Here is a 16,489-nt window from a genome sequence, read left to right as displayed (position 1 = left end):
AATACGTTTTAATTGGTGAATCTTCCACGTTATCAAAGGATATAGTCTTACCAAAAAAATTCAGGAAAAATCTGGACAGAACCCTGTTTGTTTGTTTTTGCAGAACCCTTTTCTTCACACAAAGATAGCAAATAGCTATACCATAACCAAAGGTAAATTTTAAAAAAAGGAGTTCCCGGAGTTCCCATCGTGGCTCAGTGGTTAACAAATCCAACCAGGAACCATGAGGTTGCCGATCCGATCCCTGGCCTTGCTCAGTGGGTTAAGGATCTGGCATTGCCATGAGCTGAAGTGTAGGTCCAAGACACAGCTCGGATCCCGCGTAGCTATATGGCTCTGGCATAGACCAGTGGCTACAGCTCCGATTAGACCCCTAGCCTGGGAACCTCCATGTGCCATGGGAGCAGCTCAAGAAAAGGCTAAAAGACTAAATAAATAAATAAATAAAGGGGTTCCCATCGTGGTTTAATGGTAATAAAGCTGGCTAGGATCCATGAGCATGCAAGTTTGATTCCTGGGTTAAGGAAAGGGCGTTGCAGTGAGCTGTGTTGTAGATTTGCAGACTCTGTTCCAATCTTGCGTTTCTGTGGTTGTGGCGTAGACAGGCAGCCCTATGTCTGATTCGAGCCATAGCCTGGGAACTTCATATGTGGTGGGTGTGGCCCTAAAAAGAAAAAATAAATAAAAAAAACAACTTTAAAGTAGTCTTAGTTATGATATTTATGTGAAAATTCTGAAAAAATAGCAAATGGAACCAAGCAATACATTGAAATATATATCATAACAAGTAGAAGCCATTTCTGGACTTTTATTTCACATACATTTTATTTTATTTTATAATGATTTTTATTTTTTTCCATTATAGCTATTTTACAGTATTGTGTCAATTTTCTGCTGCACAGCAAGATGATCCAGTCACACATACATGTATACATTCTTTTTTTCTCACACATTTCTGGACTTGATAAACTAACATAATTCACCTTGTCAGTAGATTAAAGGAGGAAACATGCTTCATCATCTCATTAAATAGTGAAAAAAAACCATTAAATAAATGCAACCTAGGAGTTCCCATCGTGGCACAGTGGTTAACGAACCCAACTAGGAACCATGAGGTTGTGGCGGGGGCGGGGGGGTGGTTTCCAATCCCTGGCCTCCCTCAGTGGGTTAAGGATCCTGCGTTGCCGTGAGCTGTAGTTCACAGACACAGCTTTGATCCCACACTGCTCTGCCTCCGGCGTAGTCTGGAGGCTGCAGACCCCTAGTCTGGGAACCTCCATATGCCACAGGTGTGGCCCTAGAAAAGACAAAATAAATAAATAAATAAATGCAACCTAGAATGTCCATTTAAAAAAAGCACAAGAGTTTCTGCTGTGGTACAACAGGATTGGCATTGTCTCTGGGGCCACTGGATCCCTGGCCAGGCACAGTGGGTTAAGAATCCAGTGTTGCTGGAGCTGAGGTGCAGGTTACAACTGCAGCTCAAATCTGATCCCTGGCCTGGGGATTCCATGTGCTCCTGGATGACCAAAAAAAAAAAAAAAGTGTTGAGATACTACTACCTCAACATATAAAATAAATATCTCACTAATGGAAACTAGTATAGAAGTATTACCATTACAAGTCATGAAACTGCCACCAATATTGTTTGCTTAAATTGAGAATATTTTATATAAAAAGAGAATGATATAAGCAGTCAAATGATCAAATATTCATTTTTGTTAAATATTTTTCAGAAGCTTCTTTAAACAAAAAATAAAACACTGAGGAATTCCCTGGTGGCTCAGCAGGTTAAGGATCCTGCATTGTCACTGCCGTGGTGCAGGTTTGACCCCTGGCCAGGGAACTTCCACATGTCATAGGCATGACCAAAAGTAAATAAATAAATAAATAAATAAGGAGTTCCCCTTGTGGCTCAGTGGTAACGAATACACTAGTCAGATTCGACTAGTATCCATGAGGATGCAGGTTCGATCCCTGGCCTCAATCAGTGGGATAGGATCTGGTGTTGCCATGAACTGTGATGTAGGTCGCAGACAGTGCTTGCATCTAGCGTTGCTATGGCTGTGGCATTCACCAGAGGCTACAGCTCCGATTAGATCCCTAGCCTGGGAACCTCCATATGATGTATGTGCAGCCCTTAAAAAAAAAAAAAAAAAAAAAAAAAGTAAATATTTGAAATTAAAAATAAAAAGTAAAACCCGGGGAGTTCCCGTCGTGGTGCAGCAATTAACGAATCCGACTAGGAACCATGAGGTTGTGGGTTCGGTCCCTGCCCTTGCTCAGTGGGTTAACGATCCGGCGTTGCCGTGAGCTGTGGTGTAGGTTGCAGACGTGGCTCGGATCCCGAGTTGCTGTGGCTGTGGTGCAGGCCAGCAGCTGTAGCTCAAGTTAGACCCCTAGTCTGGGAACCTCCATATGCCACAGGAGCGGTCCCAGAAAAGGCAAAAAGACAAAAAAAAAAAAAAAAAAAAATCATTATTTTAGGTGTCTATTTCTCTCATGCACATTTCCAAGACCTCCTTCCATTCCCTTACAGCCAATACCAATCTAAGAGCCTTTTCCCTAAAAATAGTTTTGCATTGTTTTAGGGCAGTAACTGCTTTACACTGTAACAGGAGTTTCACACTTGTGAATGAGACTTGGATTATCAGGAGATGAGAGTTCCTGTCTAATATGGGAAGATCTGGGGAGACTGTAGGATTACAGATTATTCACTTACATTTACTTAAATGACATAAAATGGGAGGCTAGCCTAAGAAATATCTTAAGAGGTGAGTTTCCTTCAATTATAGAACCAGGTATAGGATGTGTTTGGAACTTGCTGAAAATACAACATGCTCAGGAATTTTATGAGACCATATCAGTGACTGAGTAGCTCTGGGTTCAAATAGAAAGGGAAGGTTAAATTGGAGGTGAATGGAATAAAAAAAAAAGTTCAGGATTTGGACTTATAGTAATCTAGACTTTTTTTGATATTTTGCATTTTCATTTAAAAATTTTTTTTCATTTTCATTTTCATTTGTTTCAAAATATTTTCCAAGTTTCCTTATGATTTCTTCTTTGAGTTAGGGGTTACTTAAAAATGTGTTTTTTAATTTCCAAAAACATGAGGATTTCCTACATTTTTTTTTTCTGGGGTTGATTTCTAATTTATTATTTATTTATTTATTTTTTGTCTTTTTAGGGCCGCATCCTCAGCATATGGAGGTTCCCAGCCTAGGAGTTGAATCAGAGTTACAACTGCCAGCCTACGCCACAGCAACGCCAGATCCAAGCTGAATCTGCAACCTACACCACAGCTCATTGTAGCCCCAGATCCTTAACCCACTGAGCCAGGCCAGGGATCGAACCTGTGTCCTCATGGATACTAGTTGGGTTCATTTCTGCTAAGCCATGATGGGAACCCCTGATTTCTAATTTTTTTTCTTTTTTGTCTTTTCTAGGGCTGCACCCATGGCATATGGAGGTTCCCAGGCTAGGGGTCGAATAGGAGCTGTAGCCGCCAGCCTACGCCAGAGCCTCAGCAACACCGGATCTGAGCCGCATCTGCAACCTACACCACAGCTCACAGCAATGCTGGATCCTTAACCCACTGAGCAAGGCCAGGGATCAAACCTGCAACCTCATAGTTCCTAGTCGGATTTGTTAACCACTGAGCCATGACGGGAACTCCCTGATTTCTAATTTAATTTCACGGTTGTCAGAAAACATACTTTGTATGATTGCAGTCCTTTCAAACTTATTGAGCTTTATGTTGTGGCCCAACATATGACGAATGCTGGAGGATGTTCCCTGCACATGTAAAATTATGCATATTTAACAATGTCTAGGTACAATGTTCTATACAAATCACTTTGGATTCCTAGTATTTCAGTCTTTTCTGTTCTTGCAAATTATGTCTGGTTTTTAGCTTTTGTTAATATTTCCTTTCCTTTGCCTTCTTTAGTTTTACTTTGTTCTTGAACTAGATTTCTGAGAATTTAATTCACATATTATTTTGCTTTGCTATAATTACTGAAAATTATAAAATTTCCTATCATCACTGCTCTGTTTCTCCCACAAATTCTTGCATAGTGTTGTCTCCAGTTTGGCCTGTACTTCCCTATTTCATTCCTATTTGTCTAGCAGTAAGCTTTTTAATAAGATTTTCAGGAGGGCACAGTCTTTAAGGCATTAGTCCGCTGTGGCCCCCTTTGCCTGGCAAAGCAATAAAACTATCTTTTTCTCCTTCACCCCCCAATTTTTTTTTTTTTAAGGAAGAAAGGCCTTTTTAAATTATGCTATTAACTGATAGCTTTATTAGCTCTTCCTAGGGCTGCTCAGGTGCTGCAGATTCCCGCAGGGACGTTTTCAGGACCCGCCCACCTTCCCGACTGGCTCCGCCCCCTTCCCACGCCCGCCTCTTGAAGCCCTGCAGTTGAGCAGGGCCTTCGCAGAGGTTTCTGGGAGTAGTAGTTTTCTTTCCCAGGCTCATGGACGAGTGAGGTACTTCCGCGTGCGCCGCACCCGCAGCCGCAGTCTAGTAGGAGCCCAACGGGCTGTATCCGGCTGGGCGTCAGTGCACAGGGGCTTGAGAGTGTTGAGTTTCTGTGGCTGCTGACCTGGCTGAGCCGCGAAGTTAACCCAGTCTTGAAGGTCCTGTGCGGACCGGGGTCTTGGCCGTCTGAGCCCCCCACTGTCGATCTGGGGAGTGGGGGAGCCAGCCCGGCCTCAGTCCCTCCTGGGTCAGGGCTGCGGAACCGTACAAACTCATCGCCTGGATTCCCTCTGCCCGGGCCCAGAGCCCGCCTCCCTGCGAGGGAAGAAGCCCCGGACGGGCCGGTGCCTGCTGCTTGCAGACCCTCCCTTGTGGGGCGCGAAGTCCCTCCGAGGACGAGACGGGGCGGGGGGGCGGGGAGAAACAGAGAAACCCTCAGTTCGATCCTTTCCTGCGCATCCTGCACGAAACAGCACGGGATGGCCACCAGGTTTCGGACAGCTACGTGCTGGGTGAGTAGGGACTTTCTCACTTCTGACAGCTGACTCGCCGCAGGGGTCTATATGTTCATCCCTTCACGGTCACACCAGGGTCTGAACCCACGTGTTCTCCGCCGTCCCTCTACCTCCCCTGTCTCTGGATCTCCAGAAACGCCCCTTGTTTTCTGGCATTTTTGTGTCCGACGCCCTCTCCCTCTGCAGTTACACTGCTTTATTGCCTGCGACAGACCCTCAACTCTGAGGGAAATGAGTCTTTGTGAAGGAAGTGATCCTCTATCATTTCAGGTTTTTTCACGCACAAGTACTGAGTTGTCTTCATGCCCAGACCTTTAGGGCCTCATTAGGGAAATTACTCTCCTCTTTGTTCATTCATTTGTTCAAATGCTTATGAACTGATGTGTTTGCGTGCTGGACCCTGAGACTGGCAGTGCCAGGTAGTGCCAAGAAATTACATACGTTTATCCTTTTAGAGAGAGCTGTGGTTTGGCGAGGAGGGTAATCATTGAGCAGAATGGTAGGGGTCAACGGGTAGGGAGAGGTGTTTTGTAAGAGGAGAGGGTCCAGTGGACTCTGCAAGTGGTTGATGGATGAGCCAGAAGAAGACGTCACAGCCGTTGTGCAGGCTGGTGACCAGTCCCGTCATGAGAACACTGTTGGAAGAGGTATTCAGGGACAGAGTGTAACTTTGTAGGTGTTGAATATGCTATGCCTGTAGTTGAGTTTGCAGCTCAGGTGGGTGTTTTCAACTAAAATATAAACCCTGGAGGCCCAGGGTCTGACAAACAGCACCCTGAAAAGGACCAAATAGAGGACTCAGAGCAACAGTTTGGAAAGAACTGATGAGAAGGGCCAGGGTGCAAGCGAGGTGAGATTAAATTTGTGTGTGTGTGTTGTTGTTGTTTTTTTTTTTTTTTTTGACTGTGCCCTGGCATTGGAAAGTTCCTGGGCTAGAGATCAAACCTGAGCCACAACGTTGACAACTCTGAATCCTTAACTGCTAGGACACCGGGGAACTCCAAAAGTTGTGTATTATTTTACCCCCTTGGGAGAAAATTTGGAGAATGGTTTTTCCCCTGCAAATTTGAGAAAAGGGAACTTCATCAAAGCCATGATACGAAAGTCTCAGAAGTATTTCAGTAAGTCAAAAGATGCCTCTTGGATTTCTGAATTTATAGCTCTTAAGCAGTTTTTCCAGAGCAGAGAGAATGTTACAGGTGTCACTTCCTGAGAGGTAAAGGAAGTGTTGAAAAGTGGATTGCATGAGGCTGTGGAGAATGAGATGTAAAACAATTAGTAATAGTATAGACTTTTTTGGGGGTGATCAAATGTGACAGGAAGAGTTTGGGTGCCAGGGAGAAGGAATTTCACTGAGTGATACAGTTAATCTCAAAATCAGTGAACTTTTTATCTTTAAACAATAGCTACATAGGAAGTACAGTGAGAGAAAACATATTTGCAATAGCAAATAAAATAAGTGAACTTACTTGTGCAGAACCTAAATAAAAAAGACTTTAAGACTACTGAATAGGAGTTTCCATCGTGGCTCAGTGGTTAATGAATCCGACTAGGAACCGTGAGGTTGAGGGTTTGATCCCTGGCCTTGCTCCGTGGGTTAAGGATCCAGCATTGCCCTGAGTTGTGGTGTAGGTTGAAGACGAGGCTCGGATCTGGTGTTGCTGTGGCTCTGGCATAGGTCGGCAGCTATAGCTCCGATTAGACCCCTAGCCTGGGAACCTCCATGTGCCAAGGGTTCGGCCCTAGAAAAGACAAAAAGACGAAAAAAAAAAAAAAAAAAGACTACTGAATAGTATCAGTAGGTGCCACTCTTGGCTAGACGCTTTGCCTATATGAAGTCGTTAAAGTCTCATGGCCCCATGAGGCAGGTATGTCCTTATTTTATAGCTGATGAAATGCCTTGTTGAATATTAATATCTTTACCGCATTGAGCCTGCGCATCGTGAATGTTACTCAATTACCTGGCCTTTTGTTTTGTTTTTTAAAATCGAAATATAGTTGATATAGAACATCGCAGTATTGTGAAGTGTACTATGAAGTGATTTGACATTTGCATACATTATGAAATGGCCACCACCCTAAGTCTGGTAATCTGTCCCCATATCCAGCTACTATGGTATTATTGACCATATTCCTTATGCTGCATCCCTAAAGCTTACTTATTTTATAAGTGAAGGTTTATATCTCTTAACCTCTTCACCTACTTCACCCACTCTTCCACCTGCTTCCCTATTGGCAACCTGTTTTGTTTCTATATCTATGAATCCATTTTGTTTGTTTGTTCATTTAATTTTTTAGATTTCGTGTAAGTGTTACCATAGGGTATTTGTCTTTCCTTCTGACTTATTTTATTTAGCATAACTCCGCTACTTCCATCCATGTTGTTGAAAATGATGAGATTTCATTTTTTTAATGGCTGAGTCATATTCCATTGTGTATACATACACTATACCTTTTTTTTTCCTTTTTGTTTTTTGGTCTTTTTAGGGCCGTACTCTCAGCATATGGAGGTTCCCAGGCTAGGGGTAGAATCGGAGCTGTAGCTGCTGGCCTATACCACAGCCACAGCAATGTCAGATCCCAGCCATGTCTGTGACCTACACCACAGCTCATGGCAACAATGGATCTTTGACCCACTGAGCAAGGCCAGGGATCAAAGTTCTATCCTCATGGATGGTAGTCAGATTCTTTTCTGCTGAGCCATGATGGGAACTCCCACTAGAACTTCCTTTTTTTTTTTTTTTAATCTGGTTTTATTTATTTATTTATTTACTCATCATCTCTGGTTTTATTTATTTATTTTTTGCTTTTTTTTTTTTTTTAAGGGCCGCACCCATGGCATATAGAGGTTCTCCGGCTAGGGGTCCAATTGAAGCTACAGCTGCCAGCCAATGCAGCAATGCCAGATCTGAGCCGTGTTTGCAACCTACACCACAGCTCACAGCAACGCCGGATCCTTAACCCACTGAGCAAGGCCAGGGATTGAACCTGCAACCTCATGGTTCCTAGTCGGATTCATTTCCACTGCGACATCATGGGAACTCCCCACTAGACCTTCTTTATCCATTCATCTGTCAATGGACACTAAGCTTACTTCCATATCTTGGCTATTGTGTTTTCTTTTTAATTCCCCAGCACTTATGTATCTATCACATGTTTATTTTGTGTTAGGTTTTTCTATATTTTTAAGCTTTATTCTGGGTGCCTTCTAGATTTGTTGTGGTTTTTCTTATTGCATTTTTTAGCTAGTTGCTGCTAGTGTATCCAAGAGCTATTTTCATGCTGATTTTTTTTTTTTTAACTGCCACCCTCTTGATGTTTCTTATTGGTTCTCATGTTATGTCCGAAGTTTCTCTTTAGGTTTTTTTTTTGTTTTTTTTTTTTTGTTTTTTGTTTTTGTCTTTTGTCTTTTGTTGTTGTTGCTGTTGTTGCTATTTCTTGGGCCGCTCCCGCGGCATATGGAGGTTCCTAGGCTAGGGGTTGAATCGGAGCTGTAGCCATGACCTACGCCAGAGCCACAGCAACGCGGGATCCGAGCCGCGTCTGCAACCTACACCACAGCTCAGGGCAACGCCGGATCGTTAACCCACTGAGCAAGGGCAGGGATCGAACCCGCAACCTCATGGTTCCTAGTCGGATTCGTTAACCACTGCGCCACGACGGGAACTCCTGTCTTTAGGTTTTTTAGTCAGAAAATCAGATGTTTGTAAGTAATGACAGTAGTTTTTGTTCTTTCCTTAGTGTTTGTCACTGGCATTTTGTTCCTGCTGTGACCAGGTCCTCTAGGACAGTGCTCACCAGTAGAGTTGGTGTGACATCCATATATTGTTCCTAATTTTAGAGGGAATACTTATAATGTTTCACACGAAGTCTCATGTTTTCTATGGGCTTAGGGAAGCTAATTTTTTGTGTCAAAGATATTACTTTTACCTTTAATAAACTGAATTCTGATTTTTGAAAGTTTTAAATTTCAGAGTTCCTTGGTGGCCTAGTGGTTGGGGATCCAGCATTGTCACTGTTGTGGCATGAGATCGCTCCATGCCTGGGAATTTCCACATGTTGCAGTAGCAGCCAAAAGAAAAAAAAAGGGTTAAATTTTATCGTGGAACTTTATCTGTTAAGATGATTGTTTTCCATTAATGTACTAATGTTGATTCTTTCATTGATAGGGTTTTGTGTCCTTTAGTTTTCTGGATAAACTTAATTTATGGTTTGCTATGTATGTACGGGATTACTTTATTTGTATTTTTACCTAGGTATTTTGATCAAAGTTAATAATAAATGAGGTTAGACTAAGGTTGTGCTGTCTTTGCCTTGTCTGTGGGGTTATACAGTTTGTATGACAGGTGTCCAGTCATTTCCTGACTCTACATCAGATTAGATGTGAAGGGAATATTCTGTCTCTCAGATGTTGGTAGAACTTACTGTAGAACCATTGTCTTTTTGGAGAGGGTATATCTTTGATTACTACTCCAGTTTATTTTATGATCATGGACTGGTCAGTCCAGCCTTTGTAATTCTTTCTGGGCAAATTTTGATTGCTTTTATTTTTCTAGGAGATTTTCCATTTCTCCTAAATTTTCAAAGTTATTGGAACAAATTTATAATTACAATCAGTTCTGCTATCATGTTCGCTTTAAAAATTTAAGTGTGTTTCAACATGATTGATATCTTGGGGAACAACATGCACTTTCTGTCTGATTTCAGGCAATCCTCTCTTTACCACTTTAGAGTACAGCTATTCTGACACTCAAACAGGTGTTTTTCAAGGTCAAGTGCCACATTTGTAGTATTTCTTTCCTTCCTTCCTTCCTCCCTCCCTCCTTCCCTCCCTCTCTCTCTCTCTCTCTCTCTCTCTCTTTTTCTTTCTTTCTTTCTTTCTTTCTTTTTGTCTTTTCTAGGACTACACCCGTGGCATATGGAGGTTCCCAGGCTTAGGGTCTAATAGGAACTGTAGCTGCTGGCCTACGCCAGAGCCACAGAAATGCCAGATTCGAGTCGCGTCTGCAGCCTACACTGCAGCTCATGGCAATGCCAGATCCTTAACCCACTGGATGAGGCCAGGGATAGAACCCACAACCTCATGGTTCCTAGTTGGAATTGTTAACCACTGAGCCACGATGGGAACTCCTATTTATGTATTTCTCAGCCATTAAATATGTATAAAACTGCTACTGTTTTTTTTGTTTGTTTTTTTCTTTTTTGTTTTTTGGTCTTTTTGCCATTTCTAGGGCCGTTCCTGAGGCATATGGAGGTTCCCAGGCTAAGGGTCTAATCGGAGCTGTAGCCATGACCTACGCCAGAGCCACAGCAACGCCAGATCCAAGCTTCGTCTGCGACCTACACCACAGCTCATGGCAATGCCGGATTCTTAACCCACTGAGCAAGGCCAGGGATCAAACCCGCAACCTCATGGTTCCTAGTCGGATTCGTTAACCACTGAGCCACAATGGGAACTCCAAACTGCTACTGTTTTTATTAAGGTTCTTTATTTTCTTTTTATATGTGTGCAAAGGTATTACACCCCAACCCAACCCTGTGCTTCCCATAAGCCTAAAACCTGGCAAAGTGGTGATTTTTCTGCATATCGCATCACATTACAGCAGAATTTGTGTATAGCGATCTCCTATACATTTTAACATCTCTTGTGTCTTAGAGTTATTCACCCTCTCTTGATCATAATAGTTTCCTTTTTTAAATCTCTCATTTCTTTTTAGGGCGGCACATGTGGCATATGGGGTCTGATTGGACCTGCAGCTGCTGGCCTACACCACAGCCACAGCAATGCAGGATTTGAGCCATGTCTGTGACCTGCACCACAGCTCAGGACAACACTGGATCCTTAACCCGCTGAGTGAGGTCAGGGATCCTTAACCCGCATCCTCATGGATACTAGCCAGATTCATTACTGCTGATCCACGATGGGAACTCCCTAAATTCCCTCACTTCTTGATTCTGCTTGCCCAATTCAATATTTTTGTAGTAATTCTTTTGTATTTTATTTTTGTTCTTATCAAGCTTAAAAATAGTAAGAGGCTGGGAGTTCTCTTGAGGCACAGCAGGTTAAGGATCTGGTGTCACTACTGTGGCTTGGGTCACCGCTGTGGCCCTAGGTTCGATCCCTGGCCTGGGAACTTCTGCATGCTGTGGGCGCTGCCAAAAAAAAAAAAAAAAAAAAAAAAGAAATAATAATAAGAGGCTTAAAAGAAAATAAGCCTCCTGGTTCACCCCCACTGTCACCCCTGTGGCATCTGCCTCAGGCTTTCACACAGTCCTGTTGCAGTGCCTGGCTTCCAGGTTCCCTTTTCATTGTGAAGTGCCACCTTCATGAATGGCTGGGGCTTGATTAGGATAGACATGAGTCACAGCTTCATGTACCCTCACCACAGCCTCAGACATGCCCTGTTAGCCGTCCCTCCCCTGACCCTGGCAATCACCCTAGCAAAAGCCAAGATGGTCACAGTCATACTTGGCTGTCAGTTATTTTCAGGCATTGGAAAGTCCAGGCTGCACTCTGATTCCAGCCCCTTTCCTTCCCCCGCTCAGGCTGCAGAAGGAGAGGGGAGGCTTGTCTCTCCCTCAACCCCTCACTTTTTTGTCCCCCTCTGGGGCTCTTCGTGGGTCGTATGGGAACAGTGATCAGAGGACAGAAGCTATATTTTTCTGATGAGTCCCTTTCTCACTGGCCTCTACAGCCTCCCAGACTTGCACCCCTCCCTGCAGGCAGCATTGTTGGAGAGAAGCCTGTCAGTTGCTTCACTTCTCTCTGCCTCCACGGTCTCATCTTCAGAATTTCCCAGGGGGAAGTTCCTGTTGTCACTCAGGGGTGACAAACCCGACTAGTATCCATGAGGACAGGGGTTTGATTGCTGGCCTTGCTCAGTGGGTTAAGGACCAGTGTTGGCACAAGCTGTGGTGTAGATTGCAGATGAGGCTCTGATCTGCCATTGCTGTGGCTGTGGTGTAGGCTGGCAGCTGCAGCTCTAATTCCACCCCTAGCCTAGGAACTTCCATATGATGTGGGTGCAGCCTTAAAAAGAAAAAGAAAAAATCCCAGGGGGAAACATACCAGATTCCTTGTTTACTGACATCCTTAAATGCAGGTCAGCCCTTCCTGCCTATAGGCATGGTGGACATGGGGGGACATTGGGCTGAGTGAGATGTCCCACTTCACTTCCCACAGGTGCTCTCCTTATGGGGGTGTGACAGGGGGTGCTCTAGCTGCAGCTTGACTGTCTTCAGCTCCTGTACCTCCCTTTCTCACTGTGTTACAGGACAGTGTCTTCAGTTTGCCTGGCCAGGATTCTGGCCACCTCCTCGACATCCTTTCCCTGCACCCCATCATCTCCATCAGGACATCTTCTGCCTCTGTCTTCAATTGATGCCCAGGAACCAACCCCTGCTCATTACCCCCTGGGGCTTCATCTTCCATGGGAATGAGGCCCACCCCCTGCTCCTGGCAGTCACAGTGATTGCATATGGGAGTCAGAGCAGGCCTCTTGCAGAAGAGTCAGTCAGTGTCTTCTGGTGACTTCTTCTCCCTTGGAATAAAATCCCAAGTCCTTACCACATCCTTGCACCCCACAGGCCTGTGCCTTTGTTTTCACAGGCACAGGCCTGTGTAGGCGACTCTTCCTACAGAAATCTCCGAGCTCCTTGTCACATCACTTGGGCTTCTGCCCAAATGTCACCTCAGCAGGGGGCTCCCTGATCATCCATCTGAAATGGCTCCTGTGCCTGCCTCCCCAGGACCCTGTCCCTTGACACTGAAGGAGGCCTGTTAGAGCACTGTCACCACTGGCCTGCATGCTTACGGGCTTCTCCTCTGCAGGAACAGAAACCCACTGAGGACAGGGATTCTGTCTATGGTTGGTGCCTAATGAATATAATGAATGCTTGTTGAATGATCTCCTGAGGATCTGTGGCTTGTTACTTTTTTTTTTTTTTTTTGGTCCTGTGAAAAGAACTTGTTGTAAACACACTGGGTGATTCTCAGAGGCATCAAGCACCACACATACAGGCTGCACGGCTGACACTGTGACTTGGACTGCAAGTTCAGGGTCCGTGCTGGGTGTCCCCTGGTCGGCCTATCATGGGCTCCTTATTTTCTTGAAGAAAAGCTGGGAATTCACCTACTTGGCACATTTTTTATTTTTATTTTTTTGCTTTTTAAGGCTTTATGTGTAGCATGTGGAAGTTCCCAGGCTAGGGGTCAAATTGAAGTGGTAGCCGCCAGCCTACACCACAGCCACAGCAACACCAGATCTGAGCTTCGTCTGTGACCTACACCATAGCTCACAGCAACACTGGATCCTTTACCCACTGAGCGAGGCCAGGGATCTAATCTGCATCCTCATGGATACTAGTCAGATTCATTTCTGCTGAGCCACGATGGGGACTCCCCCTTGGCACATTTTTTAATGCGCTGTCACTCCCACTGAGACTCTGGGTGGGCTGAGCAGCAGGCAGGACAGCAAGCGTTCTGGAGGGTTAGACCTTCTCAGTTCTCAGTGTATCTGGCGGCCTCATTTAGAATCTCTCTCCACCCCTGTGCAAGGCATCTCTAAATGTGATTTTATCAGGCTTGAAACACCTTACATGCATAGATACTTGTTTCCCTCTACAGGACTGAAAGCTTCCTGAGGGCAAAGTGTGTTTTAGTCATCCCCAAATCTTCAGGACTCAAAAGAATTACCTGGTTAAATTATTACGATCTTTTTTTCTTTTTTGTCCACTCTACGGCATATGGAGTTCCCAGTCCAGGCATCAGATCTGAGCCACCATTGCGACTTAAACCACAGCTGCTGCAACACTGGATCCTTAACCCATGTGCTGGGCCTGGGATGGAACCTGTATCCCAGGGCTCCAGAGATGCTGCTGATCCCATTGCAGGATCCCCAGTGAGAGCTCCTCTTATCTTTTAAAAATTCTCTCTCAATGTAAAAGCTGGCCTGGGCGCCTGTGGAGGGACATTTTTCCTTTTCTGGGTCCTCTTCTTCTTCCCCATGTCTCCCAGTGTAACTGCAGCCTACTGAAAGGTGTGTGTATTGTTACAGGGGTTGTTGTCTTTCAAGGATGTATCAATGGAGTTCACCTGGGAAGAGTGGCAGTTACTGGATTCTGCACAGAAGCACCTGTACAGGGATGTGACTCTGGAAAACTATAGCAACCTGCTGTCTGTGGGTAAGTACAGTTTTTCTGTGCAGCTCAGATCATAAGACATAGCATGCCATCCCTTTTTCTTCTGTCGATCTACCCTGGGCCCTTTGAAGTACTTAATGATTATGGACTTGAACTCTAGAGGCTAAATTCTTAGTCCCTATTTAGGGAATAGGGATGTGCAAATGAGCTCTTTCCTTTCTTAGCTCCTGAACCCTTAGTCCCCAGCAGGTTGGCCCACATCCTTTGTGGTTTTTCTTTAACAGGTTATCATGATACCAAACCTGATTTAATCTTCAAGTTGGAGCAAGGAGAAGAGCCATGGATAGTAAATGCCAGCATTTCTGGTCAGAGCTGCCCAGGTAGGTGAGCAGAAACCATAAATCCAAGAGGTTGGTTGTGAACCAGGGCTGGCGCCCAGCCAGTGTCCTGTGCAGAAACTTTTCTTTGGGGTCTTTGAACCATTGGGGCAACTTGGGATGAGCCCAAGAGTCCTCAGGTAAGGATGTGGCCCTCGCTTTCCTCCCATGGTTCCAAGAGGTTGGTGTGCCCCTCTCTGCATTCTGCTCAAAGGTTGCTTTCTAGGTTAGTTTCCCTCTTTCTGGCACCTTCTTTCTCTGCTTACCTTCCTGTGGCCACGGGCCTTTTCTCTCTTGCTTCCGCAGTTAAATCCCTCTGCTTGACCCACAGTCTGTCATTTTCATTTTGTTCTCGTCACTTCACTATCTTGAGGGAGATTTCATTGCTTCCTCCTCTTTTCTCACACCAGTCACCTGGAAATTACAATTGTTACTTTCTTGGGTGCTTTTCTTACTCCTCATACCCTTCCCTTCTGAGCTGTCTAAATTCAAGCTTCTCTCCTATATTGTAACTGTTGAAAAGCTCTTCCATCCTGAAAATGGAAGTTCCCTTCCTCCTAGCCTTGTGGCAGGAGATGTGCCATCCTTGTTCTCTTTGCATTCTGTACTCTAGTCCTGGCTTCATATGCTTGCAGGTGAACACCCCTTACTTTCCCTCTCTGTATTCTCAGTAGCAGAAATGGAAAGGCACTTCTGAAATTGCTATTTTTTCACAGTTTCCCCACCACAATTGGGAAGAAAGTTTAGTAAGCAGGCCTGAGGAAGCAGGACAGCTACTCAAGAGCCCATCGAAGCAGTCATGTACTGGGTTTAAGGCCGTGTGCCTGACAAGTGCTATTCACTTTCCTTTAACCCCTGTCTGTCCCTCTCATCATCACACTGTTTGGGCTTCATTGATGTGCTTTCCCATTCTCTCTGCACCTCCTGTCCATCCTTAAATGTCGTGTGCTCAGGGCTGTTTTTTGACTGCCCATTTAATTTGCACACGTTCCCTGAAGATCTCATCCCTCATGTCATTCGATGCCACATGTATGCTATTGGTGCCTACTTTTTTTTTTTTTTTTTTTTTTGCTTTTTAGGGCTGCACCCCCAGCACATGGAGGTTCTCAGGCTAGGGGTCTAATCGGAGCTACAACTGCCAGCCTACGCCACAGCCACAGTAACACCAGATCCAAGCCACATCTGCGACCTACACCATAGCTCATGGCAACACCAGATCCTTAACCCACTGAGCAAGGCCAGGGATCAAACGGCAACCTCATGGTTCCTAGTCAGATTCTTTTCTGCTGCATCATGATGGGAACTCCTGGTGACTCCTTTTTCCTGCGCCCTGGATTTAGGTCTAACTGCCCACCTGCTATCCTCATTGGGATATTTAACTAAGATCTCAAATCTCAAAAGATCCAAAACAGAGTCCTTTGTTTTTCCTCCAAACATGTTTCTCTCCTAGTGTTTTCAGTCTCAAAGAGCAGCACCCCCTGCTTCTCAAGTCTGAAATCTAGGGGTCATTAAATCCTTCCCTCCTCTGGGTTCCCACATCTAATCCCTTAGTACATTTCTTTTTTTTTTTTGCTATTTCTTTGGGCCGCTTCTGCGGCATATGGAGGTTCCCAGGCTAGGGGTCGAATCAGAGCTGTAGCCTCCGGCCTACGCCAGAGCCACAGCAACGCAGGATCCGAGCCGCGTCTGCAACCTACACCACAGCTCACGGCAACGCCGGATCCTTAACTCACTGAGCAAGGGCAGGGACCGAACCCGCAACCTCATGGTTCCTAGTCGGATTCATTAACCACTGCGCCACGACGGGAACTTCCTTTAGTACGTTTCTTAATTCTCTCTCCAAATAGGTCCGCAATGCTCAGCTCCAGGATAATCCATCCTAGACCTAATCCATCCTGGACCCTTGTCATGCTGGACTATTGCCACAGCTCTTAATTTGTCTCTCTGCCCTTTTCCTATTTGTTTTATATGGAGCA

At 44.8% G+C, this 16,489-nt stretch overlaps 1 protein-coding gene across 1 annotated transcript in view; it reads left to right on the top strand.

The window, feature by feature from the left end:
- The window catches only part of ZNF84 (zinc finger protein 84), a 53,613-nt gene continuing 41,615 nt past the window's right edge, over positions 4,492-16,489 (top strand). Inside the window, exons 1-3 of the mRNA XM_021072888.1 lie at positions 4,492-4,992; positions 14,052-14,178; positions 14,421-14,516. Of these exons, the coding sequence (XP_020928547.1) occupies positions 4,960-4,992; positions 14,052-14,178; positions 14,421-14,516 (256 nt within the window). The 5' untranslated portion in view covers positions 4,492-4,959. The remainder of the gene's footprint in view (positions 4,993-14,051; positions 14,179-14,420; positions 14,517-16,489) is intronic.

Source organism: Sus scrofa, chromosome 14, assembly GCF_000003025.6.
Source record: "Sus scrofa isolate TJ Tabasco breed Duroc chromosome 14, Sscrofa11.1, whole genome shotgun sequence".
NCBI lineage: Eukaryota > Metazoa > Chordata > Mammalia > Artiodactyla > Suidae > Sus > Sus scrofa.
The sequence above is the reverse complement of the archived record's forward strand: the minus strand, read 5'-3'. Positions and strand labels throughout refer to the sequence as shown.